A 24,891-nucleotide genomic window follows, 5' to 3' on the forward strand; every position below is an offset into this window, starting at 1 on the left:
TTCAAAGTAATTCATTTTTCCTTACATTAAGTTTGTCTATCATTATCCAAATTTCACCCATTATTCCTGGTCTATCTTCATATTTCTGTCACATCCTGTCTTCTAAGTGTTTTGCAATTATTTTAATCAGTCACTTTACTACCATCTCAGGAACTGATCAGTATGTGGTAGTCTCATTTTAAAAATGATGAATATAGACAATAAATCAGATAATTATATGTTTTAGGACATGTAAGAGGGGAAAGCTAGAAAGATTTAAGCAAACCACTCAACAAAATCAAAAGAAACCTGTTTCTTTGAATAGTTGAATTTGCCTTGCAAATTGTGTTATATATGTTGGTTGAATTACCTTGGAAGGACCATGTGATTTTTTACTTATTGCTATTGTGATAATCATGATAGGAACACAGCAATACATCATGGATTGATGCTTCATATCTTTTTAACTCTTCTATTTTCAAGACTAAGACAGCCTATAGTTATTCCTTCCATATGGCTGAGGGGTTAGAGGATCAGCAACCTGGAAAATCTATGTAAATGTTTTGACCCCCCCCCCATCTTTGTATCAAAAAAGTTTTCATTATTATGTTATTAAAAGATTTAAAAAGTTGACATTATACAACACTATATATATATTTTATGATTTCTAAATTTCTAAACTTTTTCTGTGTTGTCTGCAGGCCTTTGTGTGTTACCTGCAACTATTGTCAAACTCCCTCCAAATCCCCACTAATTTCTTATGGTGACTTGTGATATGTTGAAACTACAATGGGGAAAGTTGCTCTGTGGAAGGAACATTTGTAGTTTCTTCAGTTTATCATCACATGGTATATTATCAGAGGACTCCTTATCATTCTTGTCAGTCTTCTCTAGATCTCTAGCTAATCAATGGCTTTACTAAAGTATGGGTCCCAAAAGTGAATATAATATTCCACGTGTGGTTGGACCAGGAAATGATAGTGTGAGACTAAGGTGGGTGGTAGATAGGGTAGGGAAGTGACTGAAACTATGCATGTACTGTCAGATTTGGTGGATATAATGGTTTGTTTTGCTTAATATTTTTTTCAAGCGAAAGCTTATTAGGTAAAGAAGATTAAGAGGGGAATGTTTTCAAATGAGTGTGATATTAAAAAAAAAGCATTAAAAAAGAAACTCTGACCTGTGTTTCAGGACTATATTTTCTTTGATCTTTCTAATTCTTTTAAACAGTGAGTATTCAGAGAGATGGGCGTGTGCAACTGTGTGTATTAACCATAGAAAATTTCAGTTAAATTTTTTTTCCTAAAATTTTAAGGTGTTAGGCATTGCATTTGACTTTCTGGTAACGCTCCTAGAAATTTGATATTTTTCTTTGTTGATACAAACTTTAGTAATTAAATGAAGGAGATATTGTTTGGGGACTTCCTAAATTACTTTTGTTCAGGTCTCATATCAGTTAATATTTCCCAGATTTTGTCCAAGTACAGTCTTGGCAAAAGAGGGAAGAAAGACTCCCTCCCCAACTTCCATCTGTTAAAGTCTCCATTCCTTCAATTTCATTCCATCAAGTTCTTTCATTCACCCAACTTGAGTGCCATCTGCTCAAATCCATTTTCCCAAAGGAAATCAGATTCCAATGTCACCAACCTTGATTTCCTTTGATCTCCTCTTCCTCACACTTCATATACCATTTTGTCTAGACTTGTCTTTTGTGCCAATCTCACTCTCTCAGATAAAAATGTGACTTTTTTTACTTGTTAGATTATGAGCACTTTAAAAACAGAATCCATCATCTCTGTTTCTGTCTTTCTCATTGCCTTGGATAATGCCTTGCAAATTGTGCTATATATGGTGGTTGAATTAACTTGGAAGGACGTGTGATTTCTTACTTATTGCTATTGTGATAATCATGATAGGAACACAGCAATACATCATGGATTGATGCTTTATATTGTCAGATCACGCACTTTTTATTATAGTATAATCTTTAAATAGCACAATGCAATGAATTCTGTGATATTTATCTTGGAGAAACATTTCCAGCTTTGATATTAGCAGGGAATCTGTCCACTGAATAAAACAAAAAAGAAATATCATTTGAAAATGCAGGAAAATTATCTTTATAAGTCTGATGTTGGGGAGAAATGAACTAATGCATACTTACATACCTTATAAATTTGTGAAATTACTAAATATGATTTGGGAGTTGTTATATCTTAATCTGAGTACTAATGGACCATAGTATACTGAATGTGACTCAACAATCATTTATTAAGCAATTACTCTGTGCAAGCCAGCCATGAATCAGGGCAACTTTTGCTAAAATTCTGCTTCTGAAACACTCTGGCTGTATGACTCTAGACAAGCCACTTAAGCTCTTAATTTCCTAGACAACTCTAAGGAAGTTGCAGAGCCCATTTGTATTTGTAAAGGGAGTTTCCTCAACATTACACTCTGCTCTTCTTGACTTTTTATGATCTCATTTGGGATTTTCTGGCAAAGATACTGGAGTGATTTGTCATTTCCTTCTCCATTTCATTTTATAGATGAAGAAATTGAGATGAACAGAGTTAAGTGACTTGTTCAAAGTCATGTAGGCAATAAGTGTCTGGGGCTAGATTTGAATTCAGGTTCTCCATAGTCTTGGATCAGCAGTTTCTATCTATTGGGCCACCTGTTACTGTCCTGCCAATTTTCAAATTTTCGCCTCCTTTGATCATTGACACCATTTCCCTCAGCCTCCTTTTTCCCTCTTTTTTTTTTTGAGATTGGAGAATGGAATACCAACTTCTTCCTAATGCTTTTCTCTGGAGAGGGCAGAAACTAGACTTTTTGGCTCCCTCTACTCTTTGCTTCTCTGCCTGGTTTCAGAACCATAGAACAAAATGCCCCTCTACTCAATACTCCATAATCTCCCCCTCCTTTCTTGTCTCCTTTTGAATGTCATTTCCCCCCTTTAGATTATAAGATCCTTGAGGCCAGAGGCTGTCTTTTTTTTATTAATTGTATGTAATAATCTTTTTATTAATTGTAATAATTGTATACAATTAATTATAATAATTATATACATTTAATTGTATTAATTGTAACTAAGTGTATTTAATTAATTGTAAAGGCTTAGCACAGTTCCTGGAACATAGTATGCACTTAACAAACTTTTACTGGACATATAAAAATGAAATCAGAAGTCTAGTCCTTCTTGTAATGTCAAAGGCTAGGGGCTGGAGGTAAGAACAAACAAATCTCCTTCTCTTAAGAAACTTATATTCTATTTGGGAGCGAGGGGGAGACCATATGTTTTAAAAATACGGGATAATTTGAGTAGGGAGAGAACTAACAACTAGAGAAATCAGAAGGAACTTTCTATAGAAGAAAGCATCTCAACTGAGCTTTGAAGGAAGCCAATATTTTTAAGAGGTAGAGAAAAGAGTTTTTGACTTGGTGGATGATGCACACCATCTACAGAGATGGAGGATGGAACGTTGAGTTGGAGAACATCGAGGAAGACAATTAAGGGGTATAGGAAGGGGAGTAATATGAAATAGAACTGATCACAAAGCAAGAAGAAGTCCTTTCCATTTATAAAACACCCTCTAGTGTTTTCTCCTTTTCTATAGTGGTGGATGGTTAAGGAGTCACTGATTTTTCAGTGTTCGGTTCCAAATGATGCTTCCCATTCTGCCACTGTTATTGTGGTACCCATGTGCCAGCTTGTCAGGTTTTCTGCCTAACCTCCCAGTGTCACCAATCTTGCTTTCCTGTGCTTTTTCTTTCATTGTGCTGCAGGGAATAATTTCTCTACAGCCAAGGATCTCATGGAGGAGATTAGGTCGTTAACATCTGAGAAAGAAGGGCTGGAGGGCCTGATCAACAAGCTGCTAGTGCCTGTTGCCAGGAACGCCAGGAAATTGGAGAGAATTAAAGAAGATTACAGCAGACTGAGACAAGAAATAGAGCAGGGGGAGACTGCCTATGGTAAGTAGTTCACCAATTGTTGGCTGACAAGAGAGCTTGCTATGATTGTGTCAGGGGTAGAACAACACTGCTTCATGGGAATACTACTGTGAAGGGTGACAGAGAGAACACTTTCTCAGTTGGGAGCTGGGGGTGGGCTAGGAGTTTTGGCAGGCATCTGACTAACAGGAGGAGGCTGGATCTGTTGTCAGTTTTTGTCTTGTTATTTATGAGTGACATTTTTTTTCTCCTTCCCCTCTGAGTTTGCTAATGGTCTTTTGATCATTTAGCACAGTCTTTCTGTTGGCACGGATGTCTGAGCTATTTCTTTGGTTGATACTTATTTTGGTATTTTAAAACTTAACAAATTGCATCTGTGTGTAAAGGTTGGTAAAGCTGTATTGGCAGCTTGAGAATGATGAGATATTGTTGAAGTACAATGGAAAAAACCTTTACGAAAGATATGGAGTGAAAGAAACAACATCAGAATAGTATACACACTTATTACAACACTGTCAATGAAAAATCACTAAAAGAAGTCAAACTCTGAGTCACTGAAAATCTAATAATGGTTCTAGACAACAGATAATAGATCATGAAATATACCTCCCTGCTCTCAACAGAGAGGTGGGGAACTAAGAGGCAAAATATTGCATACATTGTCAGAGGCATTCAATATTTTGTTTTTGTTTATTTGATTTTTTTGTCACAAGATTCTATTCTGGGGCTTGGGTAAGGATAGATGGGGGATATATTCAGAAATAATAGTGAAATAAAAAAAATGTATTTAAATAAAATGAAAAAAGCTTATAAAAATAGCATCTACCATATTGGATTTGAGCCACAGGAAGTTTCAAAAGTGTATATCAAAACCAAAAAAAAGTGCTATGTATGTATGGGGAAGGTAGGTAGGGAATTATTTTGGAAATAAAAGGAGACTGAGGTCTAAATTTCATAGTTGTTCATAGCTTTGAGAATCCCTGAATTTCGGAGTTGAAGAGACCTCACCTTTCATGCTTACTTGCCTGTGTTATAGGCAAGTCACCTGACTTCTTTGGGGTCTCAGTTTCTACATATGTAAAATGAGGTAGTTGAGCCTAGTGGCTTCTGAGTCTATAATTTGAGGACTCTATGACTTAAAAAAATCTTCTATTCCACTTTCAATTTGAACAGAAATCTCTATAATATCTTCAACTCATCTTAGGGTTCAATAGTGTCTGATTGTGAAGCCCATTTGGTGTTTTCTTGGAATTAATACTGGAATAGGTTGCCATTTCTTTCTCCAGCTCATTTTCAGATGAAGAACTGAGGCAAACAGGATTAAGTGACTTGCCCAGGTTACACTGTTAGTGTCTGAGGCTAGATTTGAACTCAAGAAGATGAGTCTTCCTTATTACAGTCCAGTACTCTGTTCACTTTACTACCTAGCTGACCCAACAATATACCCAGCCAACCTCTACAGATCACCAGTTATGGGGACATTTATCCATTTGTCTATAATTGTATTTGTTGGAAATTTGTCCTTATGTAAAATGTAATATTTAAAATGTTTGAGAGAAATAATTTTGGAGTAATTTAATCATTATATCAATAATTCTAGAATGTTTATTAATGAAAGGATGGTCATTTGACTATCCTTCTTTTATACCAAAGAGAATCATGGTGGCAGGCTCATGACTTTGGAAGAGTAGTATTCCCAAGGGCTAATAATCTGATTGTTAACAATCAGATTTACAATGAAAGAATAAATATTACAATGAGGGATTGAACCTATGAATTTTGATCATATTATTTTTTTATGTTACTCAGTCTTGGGCAATCTATTCAAGAATTTATCCCTATTTAAACCTGAGTAGAACACAATGGTTTCCTCACCTGAGTGGAGTTCAATATTGTTATCAATAATGTCCTTCAAGAGATTGAATTTTTGAGTCTCCCCAAACCATTGGTTATTAATAATCATTTCTTTCAGAATCCATTTTTTTTTGTGATTTGTGCTTACTCTGCTATTCTCACTCTCTTCTATGACAGCCTCTCAAATATTTGAAAACAACTTTTCTGTTTTCCCCAGGTTTCTTTTCCTTAAGGTAAGCTGTCTCAGCTATTTCAAACATTCTTCATGACATAGTCTCTAGCACCTCACGATACTGGTCTCCTTCTCTAGATATGCTTCAGTTCATATCATTTAAATTTTGGCCTATAGAACTCAATATATCCTTCCCAGACTACTGCAGTTATTTCATCTTCTAGCTTCAGATATTTTTGTTCTCTTGCTTGTTTTTCTTTTGCCTCAGACTTTCCTAGTCTGTCCTATTGTATGTTCTGTCAGTTTTCACTCTCTGGTCCCCACATCTGGGAGCTACCTTCCAGTCTTAAGTGTTCTTTTTGAGACATTTCTTTCCAATGCTTATCAGTCACTTTAAAGAGCCTTGCATCCCACCTTCACCCTCTGCCTCTCTGCTTCTCTATAGAGACCTTCAAGATTTCCTACCCCACCATACATATTCTGCAAAATAGCCCTTATCGATTCATTTTGTGCCTCCCTGATAAGCATTTTTTTCTTTTCTTCTTAGTTCATTCTTTCCTTTCTCCTTCTCTCTTCTTATTCAGTGACAGCTATCATACTTTTATCCTGCTGACATCTTGGGATTATTTTTTTCTTTGATTTCCCTTTCTCATCTCACTTTTGCTACCCTGGACATCTCTTTCTCCAGTGTTAATGCCCCTCACTCCAGCATTACTTATTCCAGGGGTTTATAGACACACAATATAAGTCCAAGATCCCCGAAGTTCTCCTTAAATCTTGAGTTGGTATTTATAAGGTCTATCTTTGGCCAAATAAAAATTTTCTTTCTTATGGAAGATCTCCTCTATTTTTCTTCCCATTTATCCATGGATTTTTGTGTAAGTTTAATTTTAAGGTATATTTGAATGATTTAAGGATACAGTTTGGACACTATTTCTTTATCTGGGAAATGAAGAATATAAGATCTTTGAGAAAATTAATTTACATCCATTTTTCTGCTGTCTGTTTTGGTCAGTTACAAGCTGAAACAATCTGAGTGATGAAATTATAAAGCAACTTCGAAATATCCCTTTTACAAAGACTAGTTTAATAAGCTATTGCACTATTGAGGGCACGGCCTACCTAGCATAATGAATTATATATTTATTTATTGAATGTTACACACCAAATATAATGCTAGAAGCTAGGGATATAAAGAAGAAAACAAATTAAATATTTGAGAGAATGAATTAATATCTGATGAATAGATGTAGCCTTATTTTTAGAGAATCAACATCTTATAATTTGGAGGGAGGCAATCAATATATACAAAATTATTTAAGAACAACTGTTTAAAAGAAGAGTCACTTGAAAGACAGATGATATGATGAAAAGAGAATGAATCTGGTGACAGTACCTAGATTCAAATTCTGACTTTTCTTTTTATTACTTGTGTGATCTTAGGTTACTTAATGTCTCTGTGGTTAGTTCCTGATCTTCATAATGAGGAAATTGGATTAGATAGTTTCTCTTGTCCCTTCCAAAATTCTACATGATAAAGATCCTAAGATATGCTAGGTTAATGCTAGGTTGATATGGAGAAAAGTGGGAAAGCTACAAGCTACAAGTTAGAAATTAAATTATGAAATAGCCAGTTCTACCTTAAATTTGTATGTTGCAGAAAGAGATAGACCCAAGGTAGCAAGTTCAGTTTACTAGGTCCTGCTAAAGCTTCTTTCTTTATAAAACATCACAAGTGAGATACATACATGCTTCTCTTTGAAGTTCTTCTCATGTCAGGCAAAATTAAAGGGATCTTGAGTTATAGTCTTAAGTTGACCACAAAGAGCCAGTTTTGCTCTTTAAAAAGTTGGTTTAAAATCCAACATTTTTTCATGGGACAGCTCTGCAAGGCAAAGAATCAGTCTCATTTTTGTCCCTAAAGAAATAATTAGTTTAATGAGAAAAACAGAAAAATTACAAAAATAATTGGGAAGTTATTTGCTTCAAATAGTGGTGAAACTTTTGAAGAATATATAATAGACTATTTTGAATGAATACTAAAATTTGAAAACAAATAAAAAATGCATGATTCATCCAGTAGTTTATTTTTTTTAGGTAGAGGAGATCAAATTTACACTTCTAAAGTTAATGACCTTTAAAGTCTGTGGCTTGGTAGAAAGTATGAGAAATGAGGGCTTTAGTTGATTTCTGGGCAAATCATTTAAATTCTCTGAGACTTCATTTTCTTATCTGTAAAAGAAGTACGTTAAACTATATAATCTCTAAGATTGTTCAAACTCTAAATCTATGATTATATGTTGCTAATATTCTATTACTTTATAGCAGGGCTTCTTAAACTTTTTCCACTTACAACCCCTTTTCACCTGAGAAATTTTTACATAACCCTACATTTTTAAGTATATAAAATAGGTATACAAATCAAATATTTATTGATAACCAATTACAATTTCATGACCCTCACATTCAGTTACAAGATCCCATATGGGGTTGTGATCCAAAGTTTAAGAAGCTGGGTTCTATAGGAGGATTTGGAATCAGTTGAGTTAATCACCCAGTTACCACTTCTGCCACTTAGAATAAGTGATTAGATGACATCCCTGAAATGTGAACTAAGTCCAGATAATTCTCTTGTATCAATCAATCACTTTAGACTAAGTGTGAAAAATTCTTGATATTCAGAAATCCTTAAAATCCATTCCATGAAGTGAAATGATGCTTCACGGTAAGTATTTTTGGATTTATTGGAAACTGGTAATACTCTTTGAGTTTTAGATAAAAATAGCAGGCCAAGTTTGGAACCTGTAGATTTAATTATCTAGCAGTTTAGGTGTGGAAACCTCCCAGTCAAGCCTCCGAGAAGGAATCAATTTGGGGGAAAAAAGTGTTTTCCTTGTCTTCTTCCACCCCTTGGTTAGAGAAAGACTTTATGAACTTCAAAGGTTTAGAGGATTTTGGATTTTCCATCAATGTCCTAATCTTAGCAGCATCTCCATCATAGAAGAAAAAGTATTTGCTTTGGAAGACAAGGACAAACTAATCATATTGAAGAAAGACAGCTTTAAGATGCTATAAGAAGCTGAGCAGAGACTTTCCCCATTCTTAAAGAACTTTAGGAGCATATCAATGAAGGAAGAAAGAGACTTTTAGTAACCAGAAACTGTGACCCTATGCTATATTTGTACTTTAAGTTTGAGTTCACTTTCCCTTAGATCCTGTATATATATTGGTGGGAGAATGTGTCACAGACTTTTGGGATATGGTTTTATACCAGCTATTCCTTCTATATCATCTTACTTACTATCCTGAACTAAAAGTAATTTGTCTAATTGATATAATTGATAATGAAAAGAAATAAATCAATGGGACCTAATGAGTTAAAGAATTAGAAAGTCATTTATTCTCCCCAACTTTCAGTGCTACTCTTAGGACATTGAAAGAACACATGTCAGCCAAGCTGTGGGAATTACACCCATCAAGTTGGGTGGGAATTGGAAAAGTAGCACCAGAGCATATGCTACAATATGAAAACCTTTGGAAGTGTTTGAGTTATTCCTTCTTTTTCATGGGGTCCTATAAGTCAATGAGAGTAATATGTATTGTCATTATGCCCTCCCATTAATGTATATTTCCCAGTTGATTCACCAATCTAGATCCCCTTTATGCTATATTTGCTTTTCATTTCCACTGATAATATGCTTTGGGAGGGTGACATGGGGGTATGTGCATATCATTGAATAATAATAATAGGTCCCATTTATATACCATTGTATATTTTGGAAAGTATTTTTCTTTACACTAATTATATAAATGTTGCATACTAAGTGCAAATATTATATACATTTTACAAATGTAGAAAGCTAAATTTATGGAAAGTTGAAGAATTTATTTAGGGTCATATGACCAGTATAAGTGAAAGAGTCAGAACTCTAACCCAAGTTTTCTGAATTTAGTTACAAGTTTTTTCCCACATCGTAATCCATTATGCAGCATAACATCAGTCTATAATTAATAATTAGGTTGCTAAGAATTCATATCATTCCCCAGCCCACACACACACACTACAAAATGAAGTGTGATTTCTTTTGACTTGATTTTTATAAGTAGTGTAAATTATCATCATGAATACTTTTTAATATACTTTGGCTTACAAGTTGTTTTAACTGAATAAAAAATAAAAATCTATGATCTTCTTCAAGCACCTTATTTTTGGCACAAAATGGGAATCCTGTTACATTTAAGAATGTGGGAGTTGTGACAGAGATGGACAAATTTAGTATAGAGATATTTTCAGTGGAACTGTTGTGCTATTGAAATCCATTAATAGCCCCCATATTTTTTTTTCAAAGAAAAAAGCATACAGTATTTTGAGGAGCTCATCATTGTCATTTCACAAAGTACTTTATATGTGATGAATAAAACATAAACAAATGGAATGAGAATTTGTTACCATGGAGGATTCCAAATTGCAGATGGCTCATTACCATCACGAAGGCCTTCTCTGTGACTTGCACTAGCTTTTTACTGTATCTCTTCCTCATTCTCCTAAATCCACTCCTAGAACCTATCGAGTAATAAATGGATTTGAAGTACTTTGGGCTGAATGGAACTTCAAGGAAGCAATAGGTGACCTTTTAGTTTGCAAATCAACTTTCCACAAGGAGGGAGCTGGTTCTGTCCTGCCCTGCTCTTGCCAGGCTACATCTGGAATAATGTTTTCACCCTCAAGATATCATCTTTTTGGAAAGACAGACAAATTAGAATTTTTCCAGAAGAAGGTGACCATGAAGGTAAAAGAATTAGGGAAGCCATAAGAATTGCTGAAAAGAATTATAGTTTCTTAATCTGGAAAAGAGATTTAGAGAAAAATGATTGTAGCTTTCAAGAATTTGAAGGACTGATATTTGAAAGAAGGATTAGGCTTTTTCTGCTCTGACTTAGATAGAAAAAATAGTGCTGAGTAAGACTTGCAGAGTCAGATTTAGGCTTAATGTAAAAAAAAAAAAATTCTGGGTAATTCAAGATGACCAAAAGAATAAAGGACTTCAGAAGCAATGAGTTCACTCTCATTGGATTTCCTTCAGATAATAGTCTAAGAAAGATGATGTAAAGATGGTCAGATCTGAACTATATAGTCTTTGGGGTTTTTTCTGGATCTATTTGTTGGATATTGGCAAATAAAATGAATAATCTTGGAGGGAAAAAAAGAGGAATTCCCAACCGAGATGAAATAAGCCACATTCCACATTCTACCAATTGTTGGATTTGTAATTCCAGAAAATATATTTTACAAAGGCTATGTTATGTGTATTTATATATCTGTAACAGGAGAAAGAGAAATGCTGTATACAGACATGAATTATGTTCGGAAGTCTGTACTTGGGCACCCTTTCTCTAAGGATTGGAGTTGAGTAAGTAGCTGACAGCTTTTTCCAGGTTATAACAAAAACATAGATGATTTATTCCTCCATTTCCCAAGAATTTTGAGTGTGACCTCCAGTACAGAATAAATCTCCACCCTGGATCCACCCAAGGATAGGGACAGAATATGATTTTATTGGTATAAGTAATCCCATTAAGAGAAAACTCTCTTCTTTCTACCAAAGTAGGTTGGAATCTTCTCTGAAATTTATAGTCTCAGAGAATGGCTTGGAGAAATGAGAGCTAAAGTTACTTGTCCAAGATCACACAATTAGTATTTGTTAGATGAAGGATTTGAATTCAGGTTGTTCTGACAGCAAGGTCAACATTTTATTTGCTATGCCCTCTGTTTTCAACATAAATCATTATTAATACTCTCATGTACCACAATGAAAACACAAGGGGAGGATGACTTGGGCATCAAGATAGTAATCTCTAGCTTTTCTGCTCCTCCCAGATTCTATTCATCTCTTTCTCTATACTCACACTATTTATTCTCACCACATGCTCTGCTCATTAGCATACATTCCCAGGACTGACATGATAGACATTTTAGTCTTGTGGTAAATAAACATTTATTAAGTAACTACTATATAAGTTCCAGGGACTGTGATAAGTGCTGTGAAGTCAAAGAAAGATTAAGATAGTCTTTGTCCTCGAAGAGTTCATAATCTAGGAAAGATAACTGTGTAAAATGAGATATATTCATGATTAAATGAAAATAATCAACAGAGGGAAGGCACTAGCATTAAAAGAAAATCTTTTTGAAAAAGGTAGGTAGAACTTGAAGGAAGACAATCTCTTCATTTGATTGTTTCCCAAAATCCTAGCACTGGAGACACATTATAGGGGAATCTCTCATATCATTTGCAAAGCTCTTTCTTTTCTTCCTCCATATCCCATAGTATCTCATTCTTCTAAGAACATTGAATATAATATATCGATTGATCAATCAATTGATGACCAAAGATTTATTAGGTACCTATTATATGTCAAGTGCTATACTGGGCTTTGAAAATGTGAACAAATATGAAACAGTTTTTTTAATTTTTTAAAATTTATTTTATTTCTAATTTATTGGAATTTCTAATTTATGGAAATAAAACATTTCTATTACATAGTATAATAAAAAAGATGATTGCGCATGGGACTGTAAATCTCTTCTATAAAACTTGTTATTCCTTTTAAATATATAATAAAGTTAACATGTAAATTTCTTTTTTTTTCCTTCCTCTCCATTCCCTAGGTGGGTGTATTCCAGTTCCTTTTCATCAGAAGCTTATAGCTTATTCCTTTTAGAAATTTACATTTGGAGTCACTTAATTGAGGGCTGTATTACAATATGAATTTAATTTTGGATAAAATTTTAATGTGTATATATTTATGAAATATGGAATTGCCAACTTTTTGTATGTCTTTTTTGTTGTTTCCTTGGGTACATATGTGATGAACTTAAAAAAAAATTCAAAGTAGATTGTATTTGATCCCAAATTTATACCCTCAATTTGCCTTGATACAATTCAAGAAAATTTATGAAACCCCTACTGTGTACAAGGTAGTGTGCTAAATGTTGAACATATAAAGATAAAAACAAAACAGCCCTTGCATATAATGAGCCTCACAGGGCTTTATTTTCTACTGGGTCAGAAGCAATGTAGGACCTAATAACATGGGGCATGTGAAAAGTCCTCTTTTGGAAATCAAACCACTCTTGTGCTTGGAAGAGACATAGAGATTCAATGAGGTAGGGGTCTTCTCTCTTCTGACCCTTCTGTCACCATCCTGACCAAGCCCTCAGCATCTCACACATGGGCATCGCATTAGACTGATGGATGGTCAGCCTGCCATGAATGTCTCCCCTCTCCAGTCCATCCTCCACTCAGGATCCAAGGGAACTTCCTAAAGTCTAGAGCTGTCCATGTCATACCCCTCCTTTCCCCCTCATTAAATTCCAATAACTTTCCATCACTCCTGGGATTAAGTATCAAAGTCCTTCATAAACTGCCAACTTTTTTCCCTCTTTCTATTAAATATTACCATTTTATTAAACTTTGTTTTTTTATTTTATTTTTTTAAATTTTATTTTATTAAGCTTTCCCTCTCACATACTCTGTGAATCCACTGACCCCCTTACTACTCCTTAAACAAGACACTCCATCTTTAGACCCTAGCAATTTCTACTGGGTGCTTACATGCTTAGAAGTCTCCCCTTTTTCACTCTTGCCTACTGACTTCCATCAGTTCCAGCTAAAACCCATTTTGTAAGGAAGTCTTTCTCAATCCGCCCTAATTTTAGCATCTTATATTATATTCTTTTAATCAGGTTCGTAGTTTATTTGTACACAGCTATTTGCATTTTGTCTCCCTCATTAGACTCTGTGCTGCACTTTGACAGCAGGAATTGTCTTTTGCCTTTCTTTGCATCCTCAGTACATAGTAGGTACTTAAGAAATGCTTGTTGATTGTCTGCTTGCATTCCAGACATAGGGAAGCACCTTTAATCACAAAGACATAGACATGGAGGATAGAATATTTTATACATATAACATTTGGCAACAATTTGACTGAAATAGAAATTGTATAAAGAGAAATAATATGCAACAATATTACAAACTTAAGTTAAAGACATACAATTTGTATCCTTGTTTATCTTTATAGGTATATATTTCATATCCTCTTCAGTACTTGAAGTTTTATCTGGCATTCCTTGTTGAGACCCCCAACACTGAGTAGCACAAGAAAAGGAATTAATCACCAGTGATAACATCCTGGAGATCAGACTGAGGCAGGAGTACTCCTTATTGATCCATAGAAGGGAGAGGGACTCTAGAAATTGGGAGAGCAGACTGAAGCAGAAACCAGGCACTTGCTAGGTCAGACTGGATATTAGTAGAAGCATTTCAAAGTGAATAGAATACAGAAAATGAAATTAGAAAGCACATTAGAAAATGTGTTAGATCTGGAGTCAGGAGATGTAACACTAGATTCATGATCATGGGTCTATTACATTATTTTCTCTGAACTTCAGTTTCTTCCTCTGACAATGGGAATTATAAATAATATATGCACTACCTATCTTACAGGATTGTTCTGATGAGAGTGCTTTGTGAATTTTAAGGTGTGACATAAATGTTTTATTAACTATATTTTATTAATCTCTATTATTAATGAGGAGAGTCTTGGCAGAATGGATAGAGTGGGATGGACTTCGAGCCAGAAAGACCAGGGCTCAAGGCCTTCCTCTCACATAGAGTAGTTGTGGGCAAGTGACAAGTTGTAGGCCTTTCATTATCTCAGCCCATATTATAATACTATTACAAGTTAGAGAGGAGATGTTGGTGTCCAAAAATGGAGGGAATATCCCTATTGTTAGTTTCCCACATCGCTGAAATCACATATATCGACCAAAAAAAGCCAACAAATTATTATAGCAATAGTAATCAAGCAGGAAATAATCAGGAAGCTACTATAATATAAAGCATTCTATTCATAATAAAGAAAAAAATAAACTAGAGTAGGAGTCAAATCTGGCACAAGACATTTATTAGCTGTGCAACTTTGGGCATCACTTAATCGGTTTGCCTCAGTTTCCTCATCTATAAAAATGGGGCATCCACCTTGCAGGATTGTTATGAGGATCAAATGAGATAATAATTGCAAAGCAATATTCCCTGTACATAGTAAGTATCATATACATGCTATTATGATGATGATGATGATTATTAGTTTGTCATATTGGAAGACCATGGATTCAGACTCTAGAAGTTCCATATTCAAAAAATTTCTCTGATGCTTAATAGCTATGTGATCATAGCAAATATTCTCTGAGCCTCATCCTTAAAAAAGGAATAATGAATAATATCTATAGTAACTTTCTCCCATGCTAGTTTAATAATCCAGTTAAATAATAACTGCAAAATATTTTGCAACCCTTAAAGTACAACATTTACTACTATTATTTTTATCATAACTTGATGAAGAGTATTGATGACCTTACCCATTCTTGTTGTACCTTGTAACTGAGCAAATGGAACGGCCCCAACCAGAGGCCCCCAATGTCTTGAGTTTGGAGACTGCATTATCCTTCTTTGTATTACCCAGAGTGATTAGCATTGTGCCCTGTGTCTAATAGAAGTTCGGTAAATTGTTGTGAAACTTAATTTTTTTGTTTACATTTTCAAATTAAAAGCACAATTTGGATACTCTTGATTAAAGAAATGTTGTTTTTTCAGTCATTCAATTATGCCTTTTCATTATCCTTTGGACCTTAACATTCAAAGCTCTTCTATCCTCCATTATCTCCTCAAGTCTGTTCCTGCTTATGGTTGTTGATTCCATGACACTCTCTACTCATCTAATTTTTGGTCGTCCCCCTTTCCTTTTGCCTTCAATCTTTTCCACATCAGAGTTTTTTTTTTTTGTTTGTTTTGTTTTTTTTTCCAGTGAATCCCATCTTCTCTTTATGTGGCCACGGTATTTTTCACTTTCAGTAGTTGACCTTCCTATGAATAGCTTGCATTAATTTCTTTAAATATTGACTAGTTAGATCTCCTTGCTATCCAAGGAAACCTCAAAAGTCTTTACTAGCCACATAATTTGAAAGTGTCAATTCCACAGGGCTCAACTTTCCTTAGAATATAACCCTCCTACTTATCCGTTGCTACAGAAAAATCATATTTTTGACTATATGGACCTTTGTCAGCAAGGTGATCTTGAGTATTTTGTCCAGATTTGACATAGCTTTTCTTTCTAGTAATAAGCGCCTTTTAATTTCATGGCTGTAGTCAATGTCTACATTGATGTTTAAGCCCAAGAATATAAAATATGACAGCTTGCATTTCTTCTCCCTTTATTTGCAAGGAAGTGATGGGACTAGTTGCCAACTTCTAAGTTTTGTTTTTGTTTTTGATGTTAACCTACTTACTCCAAGTAGGTTTCTCATCTTGATGAAATTATGAGAATTTGATGGCATTAACTTAAAATGAAGGTGCTATAAGACATTTGCCTTAGTTGTCTGAATAAAATATGCAAATTGGGGCAGCCCAGAGGAATGAAACAGAAGAATTGAGTTTTGGGATAAGAAGGTGAAATAGTGTTTAGATACACTTTAAAAGCAAGAATGGAGAGTCAATGTAATTGTTTTGCTGATTTAAAAGTATCTATCACAAAGAGGAATTCTAGGGAGAGAAATAACTCTCTTCTTAAGACTTCAAGAGAGAATATTTGAATTTCACTCAAGTTTTAAGGGCAGGGAAATTAAATGAAAAGATTAATTTATCTTTTAGCCCCTAAATACTTATGGAAATTAACTGTATGCCTTTAATTATTGTATGGGGGGGTCATACAAAATTATTATACTTTTTGCTGTCTGGTGCATATGCTTTTCAGGAAAAAAACTAAACATTAAGATTTACATAAGTGTTTTTCCATCCCTTGTGTATAAATTGGTAATCTGTATTGTACTTTATTAATATTGTTGATTTCGCACTGTAAGGCAGATATAAGGAAGCAGACGTTAAGGGGAGAGATTTAATCACAGAATAATCAGAGCTGGAATTTTAAATAGGACATCATTAGCATGTTAATGAATTTTCTCACTTTGTGCCAGCTGCCCAAGTATAAAAGATACTGCAGATGTAGTGCAAAAATCTGGCTTGGTGAACCAGCAGAGCTGGATACAGCGGAAACTTCCCAATATCAAAGGATTCTAAAAGAGAATATCCAATGGCAATATTTTGCTTTGCTGTGCATGAATGAAATCTCATTTAGTAACTTCCATTTGTTTGCTTTGGGGAGTGTGGAAAAGGATCTGGGGAGGTGCAGAACTTGACAAGGAGGCCTACTTTGGATTAAGTGTTTGGACTTGGAAATCTTGCCTTTAGGTTAAAAAGCTTCCTTTTTCTAATGACCTCATTTTCAATGAAAAAAAAAAAAAAAGATCATAAAGGGAAGGGTAAATCCCCTTCACTAGACACAGGATCTCTAAGGTGGCGAAAGTGGATAGAAATGCTGAATCTGGAATTAGGAAGACTAAAGTTCAAATGCATCCTCAAGCACTTGCTGTGTGAGCCTGGGTAAATCATTTAATATTTCTTTGCCTGCTTCTTCATTTATAGAAATTATGTATATATATATATATTATATATATATATATAGACACACACATATACATCTATAGCTATATGTTTTTTCTCTATAGCTGTTGCTCTGCATGTGCACAGAGAAAGAAATTATAGATATGGTTATATATGTATAAGAATATATATTACAGGATGCTCTGCCTACACAAAATGAACAATATTCTTCTCACCCTTTATGAAACTGAAATACTAGAGAAAATGACCATAAAATGATGTTATTGTATGTGATTGGAGAAGTATGACTTCCAGAAAGTTTAAAATCATAGGAGGGAGTGGTGTAGAACTATCCTCATTTTAAGGGAGGAGAAAGAATAGGAATTTGAGGGGAGCTTGAAGAATATTTAATCATTTCTTAGTTTCCTTTACAATCTGTTAGTTTAGGAACAAAAAATGTATTATGTATAAATCATACAAGTATCATATTTTGGTATATTTGGAAATGTGAAGAACAAAAACAAAAGATTTGGAGAAAAGTTTATTTTCTCACTTAAAAAAACCCTGTTCTCAGCATGAACGTTTGCTCTCCCATGAATTATTCACCCCCTTTTTTGTGGAGGTTGAGGGTGGTAGTACATCAACTTTTTAGAAAAACATTATCTTTGAGTCATTTTTCCCTCATTTCTTCCCTCTTTGGAAACTTTGTTCTTTATTAGCAGATCTTCTTTATGCTTTTCTGGCACTGAGCTTTTAGTTCAGGCTGATAAGTGTTCCTTCATCTCTTTCCCCACTTTCTCCATTCCTGTAAAACCATCTTTTCTCTTCCTTAGAAAATTTCACTTTGTAGTATCAGTCAGTTAATATTTGTTAACTGCCTTGCATGTGTCAAGAACTGTGCTAAGTGCAGAGTATACATAGAAAAGCACAAGACAGTCCTTGTTCTTGAGAGGCTCACAATCTATTTCCATGATCTTTATTGCTTAAATTGTTCTAATGTGTTACCAGCTCTTTATGTAAGTACTTTGCCAGTATCTCCACACCTCTTGCACCATTTGTAAAATAAGGAGTTGGATTATCACTGATGTTACCCCTAGCCCTTAGGGTCATAATAATGGGAGAGCCCTTGTGGACACTAGGTTTCTGATATTCAACATTATGCTTATTAAACCTAAATCCATACCCAGGGATATATTATCTGCAGGTGGGGCTGCCTTCCTCAAGGGTTTTCCTGCTCCAATACATTCTTCAACCATTAAAGTGATTTTCCTAAGGTCTGAGGATGTCACCCCCATTTAATAAACTGCAGTGTCTTCCATTGCCTCTCAGAACAAGTTCAAAATACTCTGTTTAACATTCAAAGAATTTCAAAACCTACCTCCTCCTGCCTTTCCAGTCTTCTTTTTTTCCTTACTTGTCTTCTTACACCATACTCCCCAAACCTAATTTTTGATCCCAAGACACTTGTCTCCTCACTTGTCCAAGACATTTTATCTCTCAACTCTGGACATTTTCTCCATCTGTTCTCCATGTTTGAAATGCTTTCCTTCCTCTGCTCCAACTATACACCCACCTTTCTAGCTTCCTTTGAATTCTAATTTAAATTCTACACCCCCCCCTTTTCATCCAATAATATTTTATTTTTCCAAATACAGGTAAAGATAGTTTTCAACATTGATTTTTATAAAACTTTGTGTTTCCTCTCTCTTCTCCCTCCCCCTCTCCAAGACAGCAAGCAATCTGATGTAGGTTAAATATGTGCATAAATTTTAACTTCTTTATGAAGCTTTCCCTAATCTCTCTTAATTCTAGTGCTTTCCTTTTTCAATTACCTCCCATTTATCCTTGCTTGTGTACATATATATAGAGAGAGTATCTCTCTCTGTCCCTCCCTCCTTCTCTCTGTCTTTCTCTATAGGATATATATATATATATATATATATATATATATATATATATATATATGTCTCCATATATAGTTTATATATTTGTTAGTTATTTGTCTTTCCTATTAGGTTGTAAGCTCTTTGAGGCAAGAACTGTCTTTTGCCTCTTTTTGTATCTCCAGCATTTAGTACAATGCTTAGCACATAGTAGGTGCTTAATAAATATTTATTGAATTAGATGGTCAGAGTGCAAAAACTACAAATGAAACAGCTCAGGTGTGCTTATAAGTAAGTGCATAATAAAGTGTAGGATGAACAGGTGGAGGTGGCATTTATACCTAGGTATGGTACTCTCAAAAAAGACATCCCATGAGAAATTACACTTAAGTTCTGACTAGAAGTCAGGGAAGAGCTTCTAAGAGTCAGAGATGAGAAGGAGTGCATTGTAGGTATGGAGGACAGCCTACGAAAAAGCACCAAAATGGGAAATGAACTGATGCCCTCAATGAACTGATGCCCTCAATGGACTGAGGGGAATAATTGAGTTTGACTGAAATGTAGGGGATGAGAAGAACAATATTTGATTTTAGTTTTACTATTTATAATTCATGAGAGGCAATCTGGGATAGTGGATAGAGAGAGCTAGTCTCAGAACCAGAAAGACCTGGATTCAAATCCTGCTTCTGATACATACTGATCTTGTGATCACAAGATCCTGGATAAGTCACTTAACTTCCAAGTTCCCTGAGTCTCAATTACAGAATAGTTTGCTGATTTGGTTTGGTAGATTGAGTGTCCTTATTGAACATTCCCTATACCAGTGAAATTATATGTCTGTTTTAAAATTAAAAAAAAATGAAACTTCAGAAAAGAAGCCCTAATATTAATTTGAAACTAAAAAAATATGAGAAATAGGCATTTTGAAAATCAAGTCATTCATCTTTCCCTATGTGCTATATAATTTATTGTTACCTGAAAATGAGAAATAAAGAAAAATTTCTGCCCAAATCTGAATTGATTGCATCATATGTAGTTATATGCACATATGATATAACTTCTGAGCTTTGGAGTATTGAAATAAGAAACCATGGATATATCAACCCTGCAAAGCCACCACAGTTGGAGTCAAAAATCTGATAATCACTCACTACATTGAGTTAAGGGCTTTTTGTTTTATGAGGTTGATAAAAACCAGGAGAATAGGGACATGATATTTGTTTTTCTTTTTCTACTCAGGAGCTATTATAGGTGCTTTGAATGGAGTAGATTTAATAAATATACATTGAACCAAATTGAATGATCTTAGGTATTATATTTAAACCAGAGAAACTGTGATATGAAACAGGTTCTTAGCCATGAGTTTGTCCTTAACTATCTTTGTGAAATTAAAAACTCTGCATCTGGTTTTCTCATCTGTAAAAGGAGGGGTTTTGATGAAATGACCTCTAATGCTTTTTCTAGCTCAGCAAACTGCTTTCTATATTTCCTTTTGTTCTTAATTTCTCACATTTATTGATACAACTATCCAAATTCTGTTCCCTTTCTTCATTTAAAATATCCTTTAGAGGTCCCCTGTGAAATATCCTCTGATAGTTTGAACTATTTTTTGTAGGATGTATTGCAACAAATGGTGCCTTGATATGGCAACTCCTATATCATAAAAAGTGATGGATAGTACCCATAATTCATCTTACCATACTTGATTATCTATAAAATAACATTCCTTTTTGTAGATTTTTCATAGAAATCTATCATCTTGTCCCTTCACACTTGTCAGCTGAACCTTAAAGTTCCTGTGCTCAATTGTTGTATTCTCTGGGCAACCGCCAGTAAATGAACAAATTTGTGATATATGTTTATAACTTGAAAAAAATGCCAGCCTAGCTGGAAATGGAGTAGACTACATTGTCATCACCAATAAACTGCTTTATAAAATTAAAGCACCATCTACCTCTACTTTGGTATATTATGCTGACATTTTATTGGGGTGTGTTTTCCCCACAGTGGCAGGTAGCGCTATCCATGTACTTGAGTTTTAATGGCCAGAAATTCTCCTAGGGAAAAACTTCTCTGCTTTAAATTTAAATTTAAACAACAGAATTAATTGGATTTACATTTATAACTATTTATACTTAAAACAAATTTTGCATAGACAATTTCACTAATAGCTTATTAATTACTCTGACCGCTGTAATAGGAAGGCATTATTTATAATTTTCTTCATGATTCTTTATTTCACCCACTTAAAAAGTATTTTGTTGGAGCTTCCACTAGGCACATAGAGATTTGTTATAGATATTACAGATTCAAGGTATTCTTACTCATTCTCCAAAAGGTAGAATGTGGAAACCTCATTGTGTAATCTTTCATTGTGAAAAGTTTGCTCCTTGATATCATATCTTTTCTTTATCAGTGACAGTGCTTTAATTGCTTAAGACATTCATCCTAAGCCTGGTTTTCTTTCCCCTTGCAATGTCCTTATAACTTCTTGGTTAAGAAACAAAAACTTATTGCAGTCATTTTGGAAAGTGTTCATTTTTAGTGCATTAAACACACTGAAAGAAGACAGTGGATTTTGTATGTATATATGTGCTTGTTTATTCATATGTATATGTATGTGTGTGTATGTGTGTATATATATATATATTATGTATATATGCCTCCAATTTTTCATGCCCAAAATAAATTGCCTGAAACCTATGTTTTTAATATATTGCAAAACAGATAGCATTTTAAAAAGGATTTGTGTTATTTGTAATATTTGTATTCTCAGTTAAGGATACTATGTACCACCCTCATGCTGGATTGTACATTTTCTATTAAAACATGAATCCTTGGAGGCAGCTAGGTGGTGCAGTGGATAGAGCACCAGGCCTGATATCAGGAGAACCTGAGTTCAAATCTGATCTCTGGCACTTAACACTTCCTAGCTGTGTGACCCTGGGCAAGTCACTTAACCCCAATTGCCTCAGCATAAAAAAAAAGAAAAAGCAAATCATTTCTTTCCAAAAGTTGGACAAGAAGAGACATGAGTCCTAAGAAAAGCAGGGATGAGTATATTTCTTGAGTCTTGCCTTGAACACTTATTAGCCAAACATGTCTTGACTCAGTATTTTCTACACACTATTTCCCCAGTCTAAAAAATATTTTTTCCACTTTTGCCTGTTGAATTCTCACACATTCTTCAAAGAGCACTTCAAATGCCATTGTTGCCTTCATCTCCCAACATTAATGATATCCTTCTGCTTTCTGGTAGTTCTTGGTTTTGAATGAGATGCAAAACAGATAGGTGGCTCAGTGAATGGAGTGATGGATCTAAAATCAAAAAGTCTTATCTTCCTGATTTCAAATCTAGCCTCAGATACTTCCTAGTTGTGTGACCCTGAGCAGGTTACTTAACCCAGTTTGCCTCAATTTCCTTATCTGTCAAATTAGCTGGAGAAGGAAATGGAAAATCACTTCAGTGTCTTTTTTCAAGAAAACCCCAAATGGGGTCATAGAGAGTTAGACATGATTGAAAATGACTAAACAAGATGGGGATTTATGTTATGTTGTATATTAAATTTTTCTATTTTTGTCTTTTGCATCTCCTATACTATAAGGTTTATGAAGGAAGGGATCAAGTGTTAGCTAACCCCTCTTTTTTCTTCCTTCCCCCTACCAATAACTCTCTCATTACTTAGCACAGTGTTCTAGGCAAGGTAGGCAGTTTGCTAAATTTTTTGTCGAGTTGAATTAATCCCAATAAATTCTACTATTTGTCACTGGAATTTTTGCCCTGGCTGTCATATTTTTTCAATGCTTGTGTGAAAAGATTTCCCCCTTCATTCCTCTTTATTCTCTTTTACTAAGTCTTAAATTTTAGCTTTCAGTCATAACTCATTCCTTTTAGCCTCATAGTTTCTCTTCCATGAAGCTGTCTTATGCTTAGAAATGAAAGAATAGTGCTAAAGTAAGCAGAATTCCTATTTGCCATTGAATGTAAAATAAACAAATAACTTTTTACAGAGTAAAAGGAGAAAGGGGTGGGGTGATGGCAGTTGTATTTCTGTCTGTCTGCCAGTAGTTTTTTCTTTTTTTTTCCCCTCCTGCCTGTCTTTAGACTTCCTCTTCCTCTATCTATTCTACCAAAGGCCTGTATCCCTTTACAAGAGAGGCCCTTTCAGAACATAGAGGCAATTTTTACCTCCAAGGGCTCTGATAAAGGACTCATTTCTAAAATATATAGAGAATTCACTCAAATTTATAAAAATACAAGCCATTTTCCAATTGATAAATGGTCAAAGAATATGAATAGACAATTTTTGACTAAGAAATTAGAGCTATTTCTAGTCATATTATTAATTAGAGATAAGCAAAAGAGGGAATGTGGGACAACTGGGACACTGAGACATTGTAGATGGAAATGTGAACGTATCCAACCATTCTGGAGAACAATTTGGAACTATGCTCAAAAGGTTTGTGGCAGCCCTGTTTGTAGTGTCCAGAAACTGGAAACTGAGTGGATGCTCATCAATTGGAGAATGGCTGAATAAGTTATGGTATATGAATTTTATGGAATATTATTGTTGTGTAAGAAATGATCAGCATATGATTTCAGAGAGGCACTCCAATTTAATATTTTTGGAGAAAGATGGAACCATCAATGGTTACCTAAATAATCATTTTATATAATCAAATATTTGTGACAAAGAATCCTCTCATATTTTAAATGCCAACATATTTATAGAACATAATTTTATTTAATCACCATGTTCCTAATATCACTGTTGTAAAATTCCATCTTTGTATTCTCAGAAATGAAAATATAATCTTGCAAATTCAGTAGGTGCTTAATAAATGTTTATTGAATTCAATGAGTTCTGGGACTTTTAGTCTATCAGTAGGCAGATACTTTATTTACTTTGAGTAACCAGTCTGTATTGTAGTTAAATTCTCATTCCCTCACTTTTCATAGCTATTGAGTGGTTACATTTATATTCATTAGTCTGGAGCCTTTGAATGATAAATTTAGTATATAAAAGGACTTTGAAAGTTGGACCATTTGATTTAACTTAACAGATATTTATTAGAATGACTTTCAGTCTTTCAAAGGTAATTAAATTTGAAGGCAACACCAAAGGCAATGAAGAAACCCTTAGTGGCTGCTGCAACAGAGAATTTCCATTATACCAGAGTATAAAAGGACAGAGAAATATATGACTGGAAAAAAAGGTGGGCCAGTTATGTAGCTAATTGGTCTGTTAGTCAACAAATGTTGATCAAATATTTGCTTTATGTCAGACATTGTACTAAGTAAGCACTCTGGATACCAAAAAATGCAAAATAGTCACTGCCCTCAAAGAACTTACATTTGAATGGGAAAACAATATGTAAATAACTAGGTACATATAAATAATATTTATGGTCAATAAGAAGTAATTTGTGGAGGCCAATATTCTTGGATTATAAAATAAAATGAAGTATGAAAAGACTGAAAAGGAAGGGTACAGGCTTATTTAGATTTAAAACACCAGACAGGGATATGTGTATACACACATACATACACACA

At 34.4% G+C, this 24,891-nt stretch overlaps 1 protein-coding gene across 1 annotated transcript in view; it reads left to right on the forward strand.

Annotated features, from left to right (window-relative positions):
* DISC1 (DISC1 scaffold protein) overlaps positions 1–24,891 on the forward strand; it is a 500,053-nt gene that overhangs the window by 209,830 nt on the left and 265,332 nt on the right. The window contains 1 exon segment of the mRNA XM_031966908.1: positions 3,766–3,954. Within this exon segment, the coding sequence (XP_031822768.1) occupies positions 3,766–3,954 (189 nt within the window).

The sequence above is a fragment of the Sarcophilus harrisii genome, chromosome 4 (genome assembly GCF_902635505.1).
Source record: "Sarcophilus harrisii chromosome 4, mSarHar1.11, whole genome shotgun sequence".
In the NCBI taxonomy this organism is placed as follows: Eukaryota; Metazoa; Chordata; class Mammalia; order Dasyuromorphia; family Dasyuridae; genus Sarcophilus; species Sarcophilus harrisii.